At 43.1% G+C, this 18,057-nt stretch overlaps 1 protein-coding gene across 4 annotated transcripts in view; it reads left to right on the top strand.

The window, feature by feature from the left end:
• The window catches only part of LOC103603138 (histone H2A type 1-C), a 9,950-nt gene extending 458 nt beyond the window's left edge, over positions 1-9,492 (top strand). Inside the window, exons 2-5 of one of the 4 annotated variants that reach the window (XM_008587614.1) lie at positions 201-415; positions 2,818-2,923; positions 3,052-3,147; positions 9,331-9,492. In XM_008587614.1, the coding sequence (XP_008585836.1) occupies positions 201-298 (98 nt within the window). In that variant the 3' untranslated portion in view covers positions 299-415; positions 2,818-2,923; positions 3,052-3,147; positions 9,331-9,492. Of the gene's footprint in view, positions 1-200; positions 416-2,817; positions 3,148-9,330 lie in introns of all 4 variants that reach the window. The other 3 variants (XM_008587613.1, XM_008587615.1, XM_008587612.1) reach the window with 3 other exon arrangements.
• Positions 9,493-18,057: the final 8,565 nt, after the last annotated feature.

Raw genomic sequence — 18,057 nt, 5'->3', positions numbered from 1 at the left:
CCGCCTGCCCCGCAAGGGCAACTACGCCGAGCGGGTGGGAGCCGGCGCGCCGGTGTACCTGGCGGCGGTGCTGGAGTATCTGACCGCCGAGATCCTGGAGCTGGCGGGCAACGCGGCCCGCGACAACAAGAAGACGCGCATCATCCCGCGCCACCTGCAGCTGGCCATCCGCAACGACGAGGAGCTCAACAAGCTGCTGGGTCGCGTGACCATCGCGCAGGGCGGCGTCCTGCCCAACATCCAGGCGGTGCTGCTGCCCAAGAAGACCGAGAGTCACCATAAGGCCAAGGGCAAGTGATTTGATAGGCATCTGAGCTTCCGGTAAACGTTTTCAATCCTAAAGGCTCTTTTCAGAGCCCCCCACCGTTTCAAGGGAAGAGCTAAATCACAGTTGTAGATAGGGAAAAGCACTAAGGTAAGAATTTTTTTCAATAAGCGGGGAAACTAAAATCTATTACTGCTTCCAGGCTTTTGCAGGAAACTTGAGCTAAAAACTCGTTTTACCTGTAGGAAGTGTTTCGACCAATGGCTTAATGTTTGCATGTAGCATACGATATCCACACGAAATGTTCTCTATTCTTTGTATTTTGTAGGGTCGAGCGATTGACCGTGGTTAGTAACGCCCATCTACAGCTTATAAATTCAGAAAAGCGCTACGGTCTGAAAACTCTTTTCCAGTTCACTTAACATTTCGGAGGTTCTTGAAGGCACACTTATTGAGCCGGGATGGTGATTTTATTGATCTGTTCCCTGGCTGGACCGTCTTAGGTTTTTATTCTCGTCTTAGGCTGCAAGCAACCTGTCTTCCCTAATTATGTAAGAGTTCTAGGTTTTGCTAGTGTTAACGTTAAAAGTATGATCTGAAACTTAAGCACAGCCTTGGAAGGGGCCTCTGGAAAATTGGTTTTCCGGAGATGATTCAAGGTAGGTAGCTCAAAGCAGACTAAATGTAGACTTGAGTGGCAGGTCCTCTCTCCCATTCGCCGGTTTTGAGATTCGAGCCCATTTCTAACCTGGGGGACTCAGTTTTGTCATTTGTAAATTTGGTGATCATGCCGATTAATTAAATGAGTTAACGCCCCTAACCTAGATAAGTGCTTAATATTAAACGAAATGGAGTTAAAGCTGTAAATACTTTTTAAGAGGTTAAACGTGTAGATTCCCAACGCAGCCGGGAAAGCAGAAGAGTTGGGCCCTAGGCTTCCTCAAAGCCTTTACTAATAAGGAATCTGGTAACAGTTGCTCCAACCACAAGACGTAGCGACCTGAGACGGTGCAAAAATCTCTAGGGTCCTATTTTTCTGGGTTGATTGCGTTTCACCAAGTTTTTCTTTCGGATGATTCGGTTTGTTCTTTGATGGGGAATGAGTGGGCCAGGAAGCCTAGTGGGCTAAGGCTTGCCCACGCCTCGGAACCAGCTTGCTCGGACTGGCCAAGCACACACAGCCCCTTAAATGCTCCTGGAGCTCCGCTGAAGCTTGTGGATTCGTTTTGAGCATTCAAATCCGAGTGTATGCCGGGAGAGGTTTTTATTTATTTTTTTCTCTCAATCCAAGCAGAAGCTGGTTCCTGCGGAAGCACCTCCCACTTTCCAGAGCTGGCATCGATGTCGGGCGGTCTTAAGGCAGCCTCTTCCCCTCCTCCTTTCCTCCACATCCGTCTTCCCTAGCAATCATCCTCAAGGAAAAGGATCGGGTGTCCAGGAGTTTGAGGAAGGAAAAGTGGCGGAAAAGCAAGTGGTCGCCTTTATGGCCACACGTTAGGATTTCCTGAGGAGCTCTTAAGTTAATTATGGGCAGCGGGGCTGAGAATCATCACACTTGGGGGAGGTCTGGCCTCACGGAGCTCTGGGCCAGGGGCCGCTGCGAGGACCGGATTCTTTCCGCCCAGGATTTACTGTATGTGGGAGAAGTGGGATTCTTTGGTCGGAATTGCGTCATATGAGCCTTGGGATCCTTTTCACTAACTTGCCGAGTTGCGTTTGAACGCAGTTCCTATACTTAGCAGGTGTGTGGCTTCCCCTAGGTGCTTCACCTCTCCCTGCCTCCATCTCTTCGTGTGTGCCGTTGTTCACCTCGCCATGAAAAGAGCCCTGCTCAGCAGTGTGGGTTCTGAAACTGGAACACAGGCTGATCAAGAGAAATGGCTACTTAGGCATTTACTGTGTGCCAGGCATATTTTTATGCTCTTTCAGGGTATTAATTCATTTAATCCAACAATCTTGGAGATAGATTCTATCCCTATTCCGAACTTAGAGATGAGGAAATTGAGGAACAGAGGTGAACAACTTGTCTAAGTCCCAAGGCCCAGAAGTCACTACTTCTAACTGCTGGCTATTCTATAACCACCCCTCCCTGAAAGGCTGTTATTAGAAAAATGGAAACAGTTAAAACAAACAAAAAAAACCCAATGCATAATGGGTAAATTATGTCTACATACCAGAATTTTATTAATGACATCGTAAACTGAAGACTTTTAAGGAAGGAGGACAGGTAATTTTCCTCAAAACCTACCTAAAAAAAAAAAAAGAGAGATAAATCTTTACAATGTGTTAGCACTGCCTAGAAAAACGAAAAAACAGTTTACTTTTGATTTAAGGTATGACAGTAAAACAAGGGGGACAAGTAAGAAAATTCTTTGGAAAGGAGCTACTTAGACTTGATAAACTGATTTATTGTGGTGAGTGAAGAAAGGGTAGAGGAGACTTGAGTCTGAATTCTCTCCTCTGGGATCCAGTAACAAAACTTTGTTTTAAATTATTTAGTACGGAGTGATATGTTGTGTTAATTTTGTTAACCTTTATATTTTCATCTTCAGCACATCTCCTGAAGGTCAAGGGCCCCATCTTATTATATTGTTCATAGTCAGCATAAATAAACCCTGGCATACAACAGATACTTGACAACTGGGCATTGAGTAAATGGTGAGCTGAATTAATGTTACTGGGCAACCAAGAAACACATTGTTCCAGAGGGTCAGTGTATTACCAGGGAAGACATCAAGTACACACCAGACAAACAGGCTGCTAATTGCATGTTGTCTTTCCAGTAGAAAATCTCTTCTGAAAATCCAATTCATATTGGCAACTTGTTTGGGGAACTTCAGAGAAACACAGAAGGTGCCAGATGACCACTTCTTACCTAAGAGGTACGACTAAGAGCCTGCTCCCCAAGCAAAGGACATTCCTCATGAATCTGTCCTAGCTCCCCATCTCCAACATGCCTCCTTACCTTCCACTTTGAAATGTCACTTAATATCCCAAAGCCCTAATTACTTATGGGAAAAATTCTCTAGTGAGCAATAAACTCTGAGCAGCTTCAGTTGATTTCCAGCCCTTGAGCAGGTCTCTCTCTATCTTACCTCAAGGGTCCTAGAATGGACTATATAAATTGGAGCAAGTTGAAGAGAAAAACCCAGGTCTTCCAATTACTGAAGGCACCAGGACACTAGACAAAAGTTCATCTCAGGGATTTACTGTGAGATATGAGGCTGAGATAGAGTAATTATCTAGATATACACAGTACCCTTAACAAAGCAGGTTAAGTTTAACACAGTATGACCAGTTGTAATATTCCTTTTTTAATTTCCCAATAATCTTCGTAGTAATATATTCTTTCCTTTTATCCATCTGTCATCTCCACTAGCTTTCTATATGTTTTTTTGTGTCATTTAAACTCTGTTTTACACATATTATAAGGTTTAAGGCCAGTCGTAAAAATATGCATACGGGTATTTTAAGGTTAGATTTTGGTTATCTTCTAAGGATTTGTCATCTGTTGATTCTAAATTCTAAGTTCGTATATTCCTGTTAAGTGTAATGTATGTATGTTGGAAGATTATTAGAACTTAACTGAGGATTCCCCATACGTACTAAAACTAAAAATAAGGGCTCATATGTAGCCACAGGATTCTCTCTTTTCTATTTTCTTCCAATATGGTAAAATTGTATGAAACCAAATAAGATTAGTATCATGAGGAAATTTTCTAGAAGACAGCCATCACATATATTTACACCTGGAAAAGAAAACCATGCCATTAATAAATGGACAAGTCTATGAAAAAAGAATAAATAAATATAACCATTGTACCTTCCAGACAAATCGGAATGGCATTTCGACTTCAAAATGAAGTGAATCCTCAGGCCCTGAATTAGTATAGTTATATTTTTAAAAATCACAACTTTATTGGACTTCATTACATTGTAGTCGTTTGTTTGAGTTGTAGTTTGGGCAGGATGAAGTCAGTTTCTCTTTTTTTTTGTAATTACAACTTTTGCACATTGCTTATATTTGAGGCTTTTTCTGAAAAAAGCAAATGTGATAGCTTCTGACTCTTTGGTATATGGTGTTTGGCTGCCAGTTGGGGCCTAAACCTTTATCGTACTCTTTACTATCTGTCTTAGTTTACTCAGGCTGACATAACAAATTAGCATAGACTGGGTGACTTAAACAACAGGAAAAAAAAAATTTTTTTTAACACAAATTTATTTTCTCACAGTTCTGGAGTCTGGTCCAGGTGCCAGCACAGTTGGTTTCTGATGAGGCTCTCTTCCTGGCTTATTGATGGCTGCCATCTCACTGTGTGTTCACCTAGCCTTTCCTCCACACATGAGTGCAAAGAGCTCTGGTGTCTCTTTCTCTTCTTAAAAGGGCACCAGTCCTATAAGATTAGGGTCTTGTCCTCATAACCTCATTTAATCTTATTTATCTTTTAAAGGCTGCTGTGGATTGAATTGTGTCCCCCAAAGTTCCAGGTATTACAATTTAATCCTCACTGTGACAGTGTTAAGAGGATGAGTAATAGAATTATGGTAATGAAATGGTGGGGCTTTGAAGGGGTGTTTAGATTGTGAGAACCATGCTCTCATGAATGGATTAATCCATCAGTGGTTTAATGGTGGTCATAGGTGTGGTTCTGATGGCTTTAAAAGGAGAATGCGTGAGGATAGTCTCTCTCTGCTCAAGCCATCTCCCATGTGACACTCCGCATTGCTGTGTAGAGTCACCCTCAAGAAGAAGGTCCTCACCAGTTGTGTTCTCTGGACATTGGACTTCCCAGCCTCTGAAACCGTAGGCAATAAATATCGTTTCTTTACAAATTACTCAGTTTCAGGTATTTTGTTATAAGAAACAGAAACAGACTAATACAAAGGTCCTATCTCCAAATACAGTCACATTGGAGTTTAGGACTTCAATATATAAATTTGGGGGGACAGAATTCAGCCCCCAGAGTCTTAACTCATTCTAGCATCAATTCTAAAAGTCTAAAGTCCGAAGTGTCATTTAAATATCATTTAAGTCAGACATGGGTAAGGCTCAAGGTATGATTCATCTTGAGGCAAAATTCCTCTCCAGCTGTGCTCCTGAGAAACCAGAGAAGTTATGGGCTTCTAAAATATGTACGATGGTGAGACAGGCATAGGATGAACAGTCCTGTTCCAAAAGGGAAAAATAGGAAAAAGGAAAGGGGTGATGGATTCTAAGCAAGTCCGAAACCTTGTAAGTCAAATTCTCTTAGATCTTAAGGCTTTGAGAATAATCATCTTTGGCTTGAAGCCCTGCCTTCTGGGCCCACTAGTGTGTCAGTGTCTCCTCCATGGCTCTGTGGGTGGTCTCCTCCTTCTGCTCTGCCTAGAGCCCTGCCCCTTCTGTCTGGTGGGGTCCCACTTAGGGAGCTCTCTGTGAGAAACTCTCCCAGACAGCTTTGCAAGACATCCTTCAAAACTGAGGTGGAGTCAGCCCTGCTTACCCACTCTCACCTGTGCACTCTGAACCTGAGGTGGGTGTGACAGCCCTAATGGCTGAATTGCCTTTGGGTTCTTCTTCCCTTTTCTTGAAGAATAGTACATGTTCACAGCCAGATAACTCTATAATTCTGTCCTGTAGACTCCAAAAAGTTCAGTGACCTGTCTTTATTTCTTCCCATTTTCTGTCTACTTTAGTTCAAACTGGCAGTATTTCTGCTGTTATAATCGTATCTCTCTTCCTGGTTTCTGCTGAGATGGCTGATTAAGTCCATGATTCATACCCATCGTCTTCTTATCAAATGGTCGTTCAATCATACTTCTTTAAGAAAAGCTTTCTCGGTTTTTACAATGTGGACAGGCTGTGAATTTTCCAAATCTAAAAGTTCTGGTTTCTTTTTGCTTAGCAATTCCTTCTTTATTTAATTTTTAAAAAAATTTTGTATATATATTTTTAGCAATTCCTTCTTTAATTCATCTCTTTTCTGTTGCATTTTACTATAAGCAGTAAGGAGGATGCATATCACACCTTCAGTACTTTTCTTGAAAATCTCCTGTGCTAAATATCCAGTTTCATTGCTTATAAGTTCTATCTTCCACTAAACTTGAGAACAAAGTTCAGCCAAGCTATTTGCCACTTTATAACAAGGATCATCTTTCCTCCAGTTTGCAATAGCTTTTCCCTCATTTCCATCTGAGACCTCGTCAGAATGGTACTTACTATCCATATTTTACCTGACATTCTATTCACCATTATTTATGTATTACCTAGGAAAATGGAGCTGTCTCTCCAATTCTCCTCTTTTCTCTCTGAGCCCTCACCAGAATTGCCATTAAAATCCATATTTCTCCCAACAGTCCTTTTACAGCAATTCGTTTTCTCTAGCATGACCTTGAAACTCTTCCAGCCTCTACCCATCATCTAATTCCAAAGCCACTTCCACATTTTTAGGTATTTGCTGCAGCAGCAACTCCCCTTCTTGGTACAAAAATCTTAGTCTACATGGGTTGCCATAACAAAATGCCACACACTGGATGGCCTAAATAACAGAAATTTATTTTCACACAATACTGGAGGCTAGAAGTCTGATTTCAAGGTGCCAGCATGATTGGTTTCTGGTGAGGCTCTCCTGCAGGCTTATAGGTTTATCTCACAGACACCAAGCAGATGAGCATGTCCATTCTGTCCTGTATTTGTTGATAGCCAGAGCTGAAAGTATAGGGCTCTTACTTTATGCCACAACAAATTGCCCTTACATTAAGCATTCATCTCAAAATGACCAGACTGTAGTGTGTTCTAAATTTTAGAAATGTGGAGCGTAGTTGTGGTCCCTATTTTTTACCCTGTTTCTTTAATGATTTTTATCAATACTGCCGCTTTAAAGACCACCTATATGCAACAAACCTCCTCTTTTACATTTCCAGCTCTGACCTTTTTCCTGAAATGCAAATATGTATATCTAAATTTTTATTTGACATTTTCAATTAGAACTTTATCAGCCCTCTCAACCTGAATTCTTCATGACAAGAGTTAACACTGTGCTCCCTAAGCCTGTTATCTTTTCCATTCCTTCCCAATTCAGTAAATGACACTACCATAAATCCTTTTACTCAAGCCAACATTCTAGAAGTGAGCTTTGCTGCCTTTCCTTCATCTTCACAAATCCAAGTTTGCAGTTAGTCATGTCACCTACACCTTCAATATATACCTTAATTCATTCTCCATACTCCTTACCGTGACCTTACACACCATTCATGACCACCTCTGGTCACTGTCTGCCTCTCTGATGTCATCCTCTTCATTCTGTTCCAGTTACACTGGCTTGTCTTCCCACCAAGCAGCTAAGCTCTGTTGCTTTGTGGAGTTTGTATTGTTGGTCTCATTCTCTGAAATGCCTGTCTCCTGACTTTTCTTCTCATTTTCACCTTTCAGGTCTCAGCTCTTTCTCAGACAGGACTATCTAAAATACTATTTGGGTGAATTAAAGATATAAAAATATAAAATAAAAATATCACCTAGCATTTTAGGAGAGCTTTGTATCATGTGTGTGTGTGTGTGTGTGTGTGTGTGTGTGTGTGTGTGTGTGTGTGTGTGTTTTGGGGACGAGGGTGTCATTATCAAGCAAGGAAGCACAAAAGCCATACAGGAAAGGATGCAGGCCACACAGGCCAAAAACTGGCTTAAGATACAATGTATGCAAAGAGAATAGGAGGCAGTGGGCAATAAATTGGGATAAATGATTTCCAAAACATTATCTACAAGTTTAAGGACCTCAATTTACAAAGAACTGAAAACTGTTAGGAAAAAGGCAAACAACGTCATATGAAAATGATTAAACAGGGTATTTTATATCCTTTATTAAATTGAAATGACCAATACATATGAAAAAAAAAAAAAAGAAATGTTAACCTTCCTAGTAAACAGTTATGCATATAAGAAGCGACAAAGGGTTACCATTTCTCACCTACAAATAGACAACTACTAAAACTAGTAAGAATCAGGGCTGCTGAAAATGAAAAAGAATTGCCACTATCATGTAATCAGCTGGTGTGTCTGACCAAATCAGTGTATCCCCTTACAATGTCTACTCTATGATAAGGAAACCTCACCAGCTTTTACATTCTAATACTGGGATTATTCAGTTAACACTCTCATCTATAGGGTGAGTTTGTTGAAGAATTGTGTCTTTCTTATCTCTGTACCCTAGCACTTCACAACTTTCCCATGTAATAGATCTTCAGTAAATACTCAGAACAAATAATTGGAGTGAATATGTTGACATCAAAACATATTTGTGCAGAAATGGAGTAGTCACCATCTAAGCTGCATGGACTTGTGGTTTATTCCTGGGTTATGTACCATTTTAGCCACTACTCAGTCTTAAATTCCAGTTGCTAAATTCAGAGGGATATATACATGACTGATCCTAGAGCTGTGCTGTCCAATACAGTAGACATTAGCCAATGTGATATTTTAAATTTAAATTAAATAATTAAATTAAAAATTTATTTCCTCAGTCTCACTAACCACATTTCAAGTTGCTAGTAGCTACTGTATTGGACAGCATGGATAAAGAATGTGTCTGTAATCACAGAAACGTCTATTGGATAGCATTGGGCTAGGTACTTCTTGTCTGTCTGGGATAATCAGTTAAAGTACACTTAACTAGCTTCCTCCAGGTGGCATCTAAGGATAAACTTGCCAGATAAAATACAGGACACTCACTTAAATCTGAATTTCAGATAATTGTTTTGGTATAAGTCTGTCACCCCAAATATTGCATGAGACATACTATACTGAAAAAACAAAAACAATTATTGTTTATCTGAAATTCAAATTTAACTAGACATTCTGTATTTTTATTTGCCAAATCTGTCAACCCTACCTGAAGAGAAAAATTGGAGAATCTTCCCAGGAGAGTTGGGTGCTTTTACCAGGGGGAGGTTTTATGTAAGTAATTGAGAAAGGCTTGCACATGGAGAGAAGTTAACTCGTGAGGAAAGGAACTGTAAGTTTTGTGTGTGTGCCAGGAAGGCTGAGGAGGTGGTTCGCAAATAAATTTACTTTGATTTCTCCTTTCCTTTAGGTTTCAAAAAGCTGCTCATCACAGAGAGATGCCAAGATCTTGAGTATCAGCCAAACCCACCAATTCTCAGAAAAAAATGGATGGATGGTCTCAACATTCCTACATCACTGATGGATTCTGCACCTGAAAATTTTTTCCTATTAAAAACTTACTCTAGATTTATTTATTTGTGTTAACATGTTTGCATTGGGAATAAGAAGCGTAGATGGGGGGAAAGAATATTATTGAGTACAAAATATATATAAATTTAGCACAAAATGTATCTAACTTTTGAATCAGTGGGGCCGGCCCGTGGCTCACTTGGGAGAGTGCGGTGCTGATAACACCAAGGCCACGGGTTTGGATCCTATATAGGGATGGCTGGTTCACTCACTGGCAGAGCTTGGTGCTGACAACACCAAGCCAAGGGTTAAGGTCCCCTTACCGGTCATCATTTAAAAAATAAAAGTAAGTAAATAAATTTTGAATAAGTAATACATTCATGGTGTTCAAACAACTTGAAATCACAAAATATGTATTGGGAATCCACCCCTCAACTTCCCTGTAGGTGATCACTTTTTTTCCTTGTATATCCACCCAGTGTTAATTGATGCTGATGTTAGTCAAAAATGAATATACAAGGGTATTTCAAAAAGTTCGTGAAAAGATTCGTATTATCTTTTAATTGTATTTTTCCACAAAGTTCTTGAAGTACACTTGTCTGTTTTATCTTTCTGCTTTTCATTCTTACAAGGTAGCAGACTTTACACACAGTTGTCCACATGTTCTTTCATAACAATATATATTGGAGGACTTTCCATACAAGAACACACGGAACTTCCCATACACAGTTGCATGATACTGCATTTGCAAATGCATCGTAATTTATGTAACCTGGCTCCTGTTGGTAGACACTTAGGTTGTTTGCAGTCTTTTGCTATAAAAACAATTCTGGAATGATTAACCCTGATTCACACAAAATTGAAATTGCTCTCGTATTCTGCTGGGATGGTGAAAAGTGAACTGAAATTCAAGTTACTCTTGGGTTGGGCCGGCCTGGTGGCGCACTGGAGAGTGTGCCACTTGGGAGCATGGCGGCGCTCCCGCTGAGGGTTCGGATCCCATGTGGAGACCGGTTCCTGCTCACTGGCTGAGCGCGGTACGGGCGCAACACCAAGGGTTGCGATCCCGTTACTGGTCAGTTAAAAAGACAAAAAGGAAAAAAAAAAGTTACTCTTGGGTTGAGCTTAAGGTTTATCTCCTTAAAAACTATGTGGCTGATCCAATCAAGGTGGTGGAATAGATGGTCCGCAGCATCACTCTCTCCTATAAATCAACCAAATTTACAACTACAAAAATGTAACATCAGTCAAGCTGGGGCTGCTGGAGCTCAGTGGAAGAGGAGGAGAGACCTACGGAGTTCATGAAGGCCGGAGAAACTACGATGAGAGAAAGAAAAACATGCTCTGAGCATTTCGGGCCGGGGCTGCTTTAAGGCCGGGGCTGCTTTAAGGCTCGAGCTGCTGAGCAAGTGGAGCAGGAGCCAGCAGAAGCCGCAGCTGTGCCCTTCAGATGGAGTTGCTTGGAGGCAGCAAGGGAGAAGAGGGCCTTGGTGGCCCCCAGGACAGCAAGATCACTAATAGAGTTCACGTGGACCCACGCAGGAGCGAGGAGCCAGAACAACTGAAAAAAGGGAGTCACTCAGAGGCTGGTGAGTCATCACAAGGGACCGGTGCAGGGCCCGTCCCATGGGAAGTGTTTGCAGCATGGGTGATGGGGGAGATGTGCCCACCAGGGGAACACTGGGACACAGCAAGGACAGCTGATCTGCCCCCCAATCAGCACAGGATCACTCAGAGGAGACTGGTCAGGAATGCAGAATTGCATGGGGTGCAGTCCGATGAAAAAACTCAGGCCCAGATCAGAGTTTCTACACTACCGAGGTGCACTGAGTATCTGGAGAGCTGGAAGTACCTATAAGGTCAACCATTAAACCCTGAGCTGCACAAAAAGTTTTTCCTAGAAAAGCAGCAGCAAAGCAGCAATTTACCTCAACCACAGAGCTCAAGTACTGGTTCGTACAAGAAGTTCCCCTGTGTTAGAAGCAAAGGACAAAAAATTAGTTCCAGCCCAGGCACACCACCAGCACCTTGGGGCCTGCCTAGGAACTGGAGGCTTGGATCTGGGGACTGAACCCCACTCCCAGGTAAACTGTGCCAGTGTGTTGGAGCTAGCCTGGGGACCTGAAGCATGGAGAAGGGGACTGCACCCCTCTCCCACAACCAGGCATACCACGCCAGCACCTTGGGGCCTGCCCAGGAACCCGAGGCAAGAAGAAGGGGACTGGACCACCCTCCCACAACCAGGCACACTGCACCAGTGCCTCAGGGCCTGCCCAGGGACCTGAGGCATGGAGAAGGGGACTGGACCTCTCTCCCACAAACAGGCACACCAAGCCAGCACCTTGGGTCCCACCCAGTGACCCGAGGCATGGAGCCAAGAACCAGACCTTCCTCCCACAACAAGGCACACCATGCCTGTTCCTTGGGGCCCACCCAGGGACCTGAGGCAAGAAGAAGGGGACTGGACCTCTCTCCCACAACCAGGCACAAAATGCCAGCACCTCGGGGCCCACCTGGTTATCTGAGGCATGGAGAAGGGGACCGGTCCCTCCTCCCACAACCAGGCACACTGCGCCAGTACCTCGGGGCCCGCCCAGGGACCTGGGACATGGAGAAGGGGACTGGACCCCTCTCCCACAACCAGGTACATGGTGCCAGCACCTTGGGGACTGTTCAGGGACCGGAGGCATGGAGAAGGGAACCAAACACACCTCACAACCAGGCATACCACCATTGCCAAGGAACATACCAAAAACAGCACCTCCAAGTGGGTGGCCCACCACAGCCACCACAATAACCATGGCTGCTGCAAAAGTGGCTAGATGCCACAGCCACCACGCAGATGGTCCGCCAACCACTGGAGTGCATTCACACAAGAAGAGTCACCAGCAGAGACGAAGAAAAGAAGAGGATGTCTCTTTCCACAAAGTCCATTTCAGAGTGACCGAAGAAGCATCTGCTCTATGATAATATTGGGGGACCTGATCACATCTCTCAGCATTGGACAGATCATCTAGGCAACAAGTTAACAGAGTAACCATTATTCTTTCAGGAGAGAAGAAACCTAGGGCAGTTCGAGGGTGGAGGGGGAGGGAATAGGGGAAGGGGAGAGATTGGACAAGGGCTATAAAGAATAATTACGATTTGTAACAATATATATGCTAGTAATATTGATTTAATCAACATATCTCAATGTTCAACCCTCAAAATATTTATAATCGATTTTGATTCAATAAATATAATAAAAAAAAAAACTATGTGGCTGTTGCCAGGTTAGTCATTTTGAACCTATATTTCTTTATCCATAAAATGGAGATAATACCTATCTTAAGTGACTATGAAAATGAAAAAAGATTGTGTTCATGAATTGTTTGAAGTGCTGAAGAACAGAAATTATTTGATTTTTAACACCATTTTTTTGTGAGAGTTATATCTAACACTTTGTGACAGAAGCAAATTCCCCCAAATTCCTGCCTGTCATGAGGAAATAAGGGGTGCAAAGGGGGGTGGCGGTTATCTGTCTAGAACACCACCCTGGTTAATTGCCATTTCCTGCCCTCCCTGCATAGGAATTAGAAAACACACCCTCCTAACCTGCCACTCCCCTCCTGCCTTTTACTCTCCCACCTGCATTCCAGGTTAGGTTTTAAGAATATCTCCGCTACTGTATTATAATCTCTTTGTGATGGGGGCTAGGGTCTTGTTTGGCCCACTTCTGTATTCGCAGCTCCCAGGATGGTGCTTGATATTGCCTGGAATGTAGCAGTCACTCAAGAAATAGCTGATGAATTTATGAGGCCCTCTCTGGGTGGAGATTTAAATTCTGACCCTGAATTTCCAGGAGCAAGTGGGAGAGTCATCCAATCTCACAGGCTGAGTTAAAAGAAGGGTACTCTCAATATATTCAAAGGAATGCCTGCACAATAAATATATAAAAAGTAGTTTTTGTGTTTGTGAACACACACACACACACACACACACACACACACACACACACACACACACACACACATAGACATACAGTCAGATGCTCTGAAAAGATGGGAATCTAGAGCTAAAATACTTGGGCTTGTGTTTCGGCTCTGCCATTTACCAAGTGCCTGACTAGGGGTTAGTCACCTGCCATCTCTGAAGATCAGGATTAACATCTGTAAAATCAGATAATAGCACCTCCCAGAGTTGTGAAAAACAGTCAAATGAGGTAGCACTCAGTTTCTTATAAAACCTAATATAAACACATGCAAGATTATATGAAGACTATCTATCCGTTCGTCTACCATCATCATCCCCAAATGTAGAAAAGTGAAAGCAGGAGAGGAAATTGAGCTTTCTGTCAAGGATATGATGACTTCCACCTGCAAAGATTGAGTAATGGGGGTTGTTAAGCCAGAAGGCTAACTGCTTCTGGCCTCAATTCATCCTTGTGCCCAGATGCAGCATCTGGAGGTGGCAACCTGGTAAATATGCCCACACCCCTCCCACCAAGTCTCCTCTGGGTTCAGAAGCAGCAGCCCCAGTGGAGTGGTCGGGCATTTCAAACCTGGCTGAGCCGTTTGTCCAGGAGCAGAGGCTCCCAAGACAAGGATGCTGCACGCTCTGCCCATTCTGCTTTTGGTTCAACTTGACTCCCTGCCTTTAGTGAGGATATAGAAAATTCATTCCTACTGGGTGCCTGAGCAACCTTGGCAGAGAAAAGAAAAATGAGGAAGGCCCTTAAGGAGAAGGGCTCTAGGTACATTGGCCCAGTGAGAGGAAAAAATAAATGAAGGGCAGAGTACAGAAGGAAACTTCCATTTCCTTTAGCTCAGTCCCTTCAGATTGCAGATGATGAGACTGGGGGCTCTGAACTAGCTGGTTTCCTGGATGTGTGCAAAAACAGTTCAGTGGTTGGTCCATGTTCACATACCAAGTTATATTTCTGCCCTTGATATTGTCATGCTCTAAGATCTCTAATTGAAAATCTATGTGTCATTTTGAATCCCTCCTTCCTTTCTACTGTGTTCAGTGTAACATTGGTAGCCTAAAATTGGCCATAATGGCAGTATTTAGAAGATGGGAATTAGCAATGCTACAAATCAGGGTTTTTGGGTTTTGCTCCTGGACAGCCAGTTACTAAACATTCATCTGCCCACCACTGCCACTGCATTAAATATCCTCTGCTCTTTCCTGGTAAAGATACTCTCATCTCTCTCTCTCTCTCTCTCTCTCTTTCTCTCTCATTGGCTCCCTCTATTGTGCTGCTTTCCTAACTAGAAGAATTCTGTCTCACCTCCCAAATGACCACTCTCCCATGTTTCTGGACTGATTTCAATTTCCACACTCTCTCCTATGATCGATCTGCACTCACTGCAAAAACTTCTATATTGTTTCCTACCGAGGAAGCCTAGAACACTCTTCTTGCTGATACTCACCTGCCTCAATCCCTCACTTTAGTCAGCCTTTTGCTCGAATGCCACCTTCTCAGTGAGGGATGATTCTCCCACTCCCAGGGGAGGAGAGATGCCCCTGGGAGGGTGACTGCGGTCTGGTGGATGGCAATGCTCTGAGTGTGGACTGTCAGCATGGCGTGGCTTGGAATGTCGTGAGCAAAGGCACTGTGAACACACAAGCAGAGCTCTTCAACCAATGACACCAGGGACTTCCTCTGGGTTGCCTGGCAATAAACTGGGAACAGTGGCTGCTTCTCTCCCTGTGGGAGGATCAGCCAATGTTCCCAGGTGCTGGGAGGCTGGCTTCCCCAGCTGACTCCCACACAAAAATATTTATTCTCCCTATTTGAGTCTGCTTTCATGCTTTCTCTATGAAAAGGGAACAGCATAGGCTGTGGGTCCTGTTCTGGAGCACAGCCCCTCTGTGCATCAGGCTACCCACTTCCTGGGTGCATGCCTCTGCAGGCTGCCTGAGATCAGGCACTGAGCATCTGCTGCCTTCTGCCCCCAAGTTCCAACTGGCACAAGTGACACTGTGCCTGCTGACAGGACGGCCAGAAGCCAAGAGTGGGAAGACCTGTTAAGTGGAGTTAAATTACCTCTGGAGGTGGTTGTCAGTGGAAATGAGTGGATACAAGCTTTCACTGGGGGGCTGAGATGTAACTTTTTAATTATTATTCTAATCACCTTTTGTTTCATCTTCTCAAATGCTCTTCATGAAAGCCACAAACCAATAGCTCTCTCTGTTTATCGCCTTGTAGCCCTCTTTCTATTGTCCATTCTGTTTCCACGGTCTCTCTTTCACCTCCATTTAGCGTTAATTATTTTGAAAGAAGCAGTTTTAAAAAGTATCTTTTCTGTTTTTACACTGCATAGTCAATGTAGAAAACTGCCGCACTCCATGGATACCCAGTGGGACTCAGTCATGCAGCTCCTGGTTTCTGGTGCCCCACGTCTGTACTGTGGAGCTGCACATGTGCATGGTCCTCTGGCTCCATGACTAGGAAGCAAACTGTGTGGATCTAATTTGTGGCTCAGAAGCTGTGCCTCAGAATCAGACAGATATTTCTTATTGCCCAAATGTACTGCTATACAATGTAAACTAGATTAGAATTTAAGGAAAGTAGTTCCTGCCTTCTTTCATTAATTAGCTTATGATGTTCACTATGTACCAGGTATTAACTCATGTTGTTTAACTCTCAGAATATGTTCATGAAGGAGGTACTATTATTATTCCATTTATTTTTAATAAGTAGACTGAGATACAGATAGATAAAGTAATTTGCCCAGATCACATGCCTAGTAAACTGGCACGGGGTAGGAAAGAAGATGTGCAGGTGGGATTAGAACACTTTGGGAAGGTAAATGAGAAAATGCATGTAACGACCTTAGAAGAGCACAAGGGCAACTCTCAACAAGTACTATTGTTGTTTGCTACTTGTCACTGTTGTTATTATCATGATAATTATTGTTTCACTATACAATGATACCAGTGGTCTAGTAGCCCAAGGAAATTGGTTTGCTGTGGCTTCATGTGGTTATTTATTACTCCAATTTCATATTGTACCCTGTACTTTAATCTTCAACTAAGAAACACCTAAAAGAAGTCCCTAATCCTTTTTTATTTTCACTTTAGTTATAATGCTCTGGGAGACAAAGAGATGGGGATTGGATTTTAGGAAAGTGAGAAGACACTTGATTTTAAATAATTTATTCTATTTATTTGCACACAACTCAACCCAGATGACAACAACCTTAAAGGCTGGTCATTTTGATTTCTGGGACAGTGTGAGATAATAGAAATAAAAGCACAGGTTTGACCATCCATCAGGCCCCTACTTTATACCACAATGTGACCATGAGTCAATTATTTTCCCTTTTTATCCTTGATTTCTTGTCTGGAAAATAGGACTAGTCATGATCATCAATCTGAGAAGACGGACGTGGCGATTAAATGGGGTTAATATACTTGGCACATAACGGACACTAAAGTCCATGCCCTCTCTTCCCTCATTTACCCCTTACAAGGTGTTTGGTTCATCTCTGGATGTATTTGTTATCTATTAGTGTGTAACAAATTATCTGGAAATTTAGCAGCTTCAGGATATGGGCTCGGATAAGCTGGGCCCCCTGGTTCTCTCACAAGGCTGCAGTCAAGGTGATGGCCAGGAATGCAGCCACCTCAAAGCTCAGCGTGGAATTGATCCACTTCCAAGCCCACTTACGTGGTCGTTGGCAGAACTGAGCTCCTCCAGGGCTGTTAGATCGAGACCCTGAAGTCCTCCTTGGTTGTTTCTTGTCATGTGGGTCCCTCCACAGGGCAGCTGACTTTCTTCTAAGTGAACAAGTGAGAGGGCTCTCAAGAGAAGCCACGACCTTTTGTAACCTAATCTTAAAAGTGACACGCCATCCCTTTAGACATATTCTATTTGCTAGAAGAAAGTTACTAGGAGCAGCACACAAGATAGTGGGTAATACAAGAGTGTGAACCCTCAGGGGCAGGGATTATCTTAAGGGATGCCTACCACACGAGGTAAATCATAACCTGTTTAAAACAAGGCAAAACTGTCTTCTTGATCCAGCATTTTAAAAAATGGAAGTGCACCTCTGTGTGTCCTAGGGCGCCTGGTTGAGTGCAGGTACAGGGTTACATGCTCAGTCATCTGAAATTGCAGAAATATTTGTGTGAGTTTCTGCCTGTTTCTGTTTACTCCGATGCGGCTGCACATCACTGGAAACTACATTTCCCACGTTCCCTTGCGGTCTGGTTTTCAGTACATTAGGCCAATGGGAGGCATGGATGGAAGGTGATGCTGGGACCGGAGTTTTTCTCCTCTTCCTTGTTTTTCTCCTGAGGCTTCTCTGGCCCCATGGTTACTCTTTCTTCGTTGTGACTTCAGTCCCACCAGACAGCCCTTCTCCGGATCGTCTCAGTTTACCAGCCTCACTGAGAGTTGAGCCCCGACTTCTGATGCCAGCATCACCTCTTCCCCCTGTTCCTCTAGTGCAGCGCGAAGAGAGGTGGCAACCTTCTGCTGCGGCTTACCTTTGGGTTGCACCCCCTCCCTCTCTTGGGTTTCTCAATTCTTTCATCACCTATTTATCTAATTACCTCTATTACATTCCTTCTATATGAAATCCCTAGAGTGGTTTCTCTCTCTCTCTCTCTTTTTTTTTTTTTTTTTTTTTTTTTGTCT

The sequence above is a fragment of the Galeopterus variegatus genome, unplaced genomic scaffold (genome assembly GCF_000696425.1).
Source record: "Galeopterus variegatus unplaced genomic scaffold, G_variegatus-3.0.2 Scaffold4468, whole genome shotgun sequence".
Lineage (NCBI taxonomy): Eukaryota > Metazoa > Chordata > Mammalia > Dermoptera > Cynocephalidae > Galeopterus > Galeopterus variegatus.
Note: the sequence above shows the minus strand (reverse complement) of the source record. Positions and strands in the feature narration are given on the sequence as shown.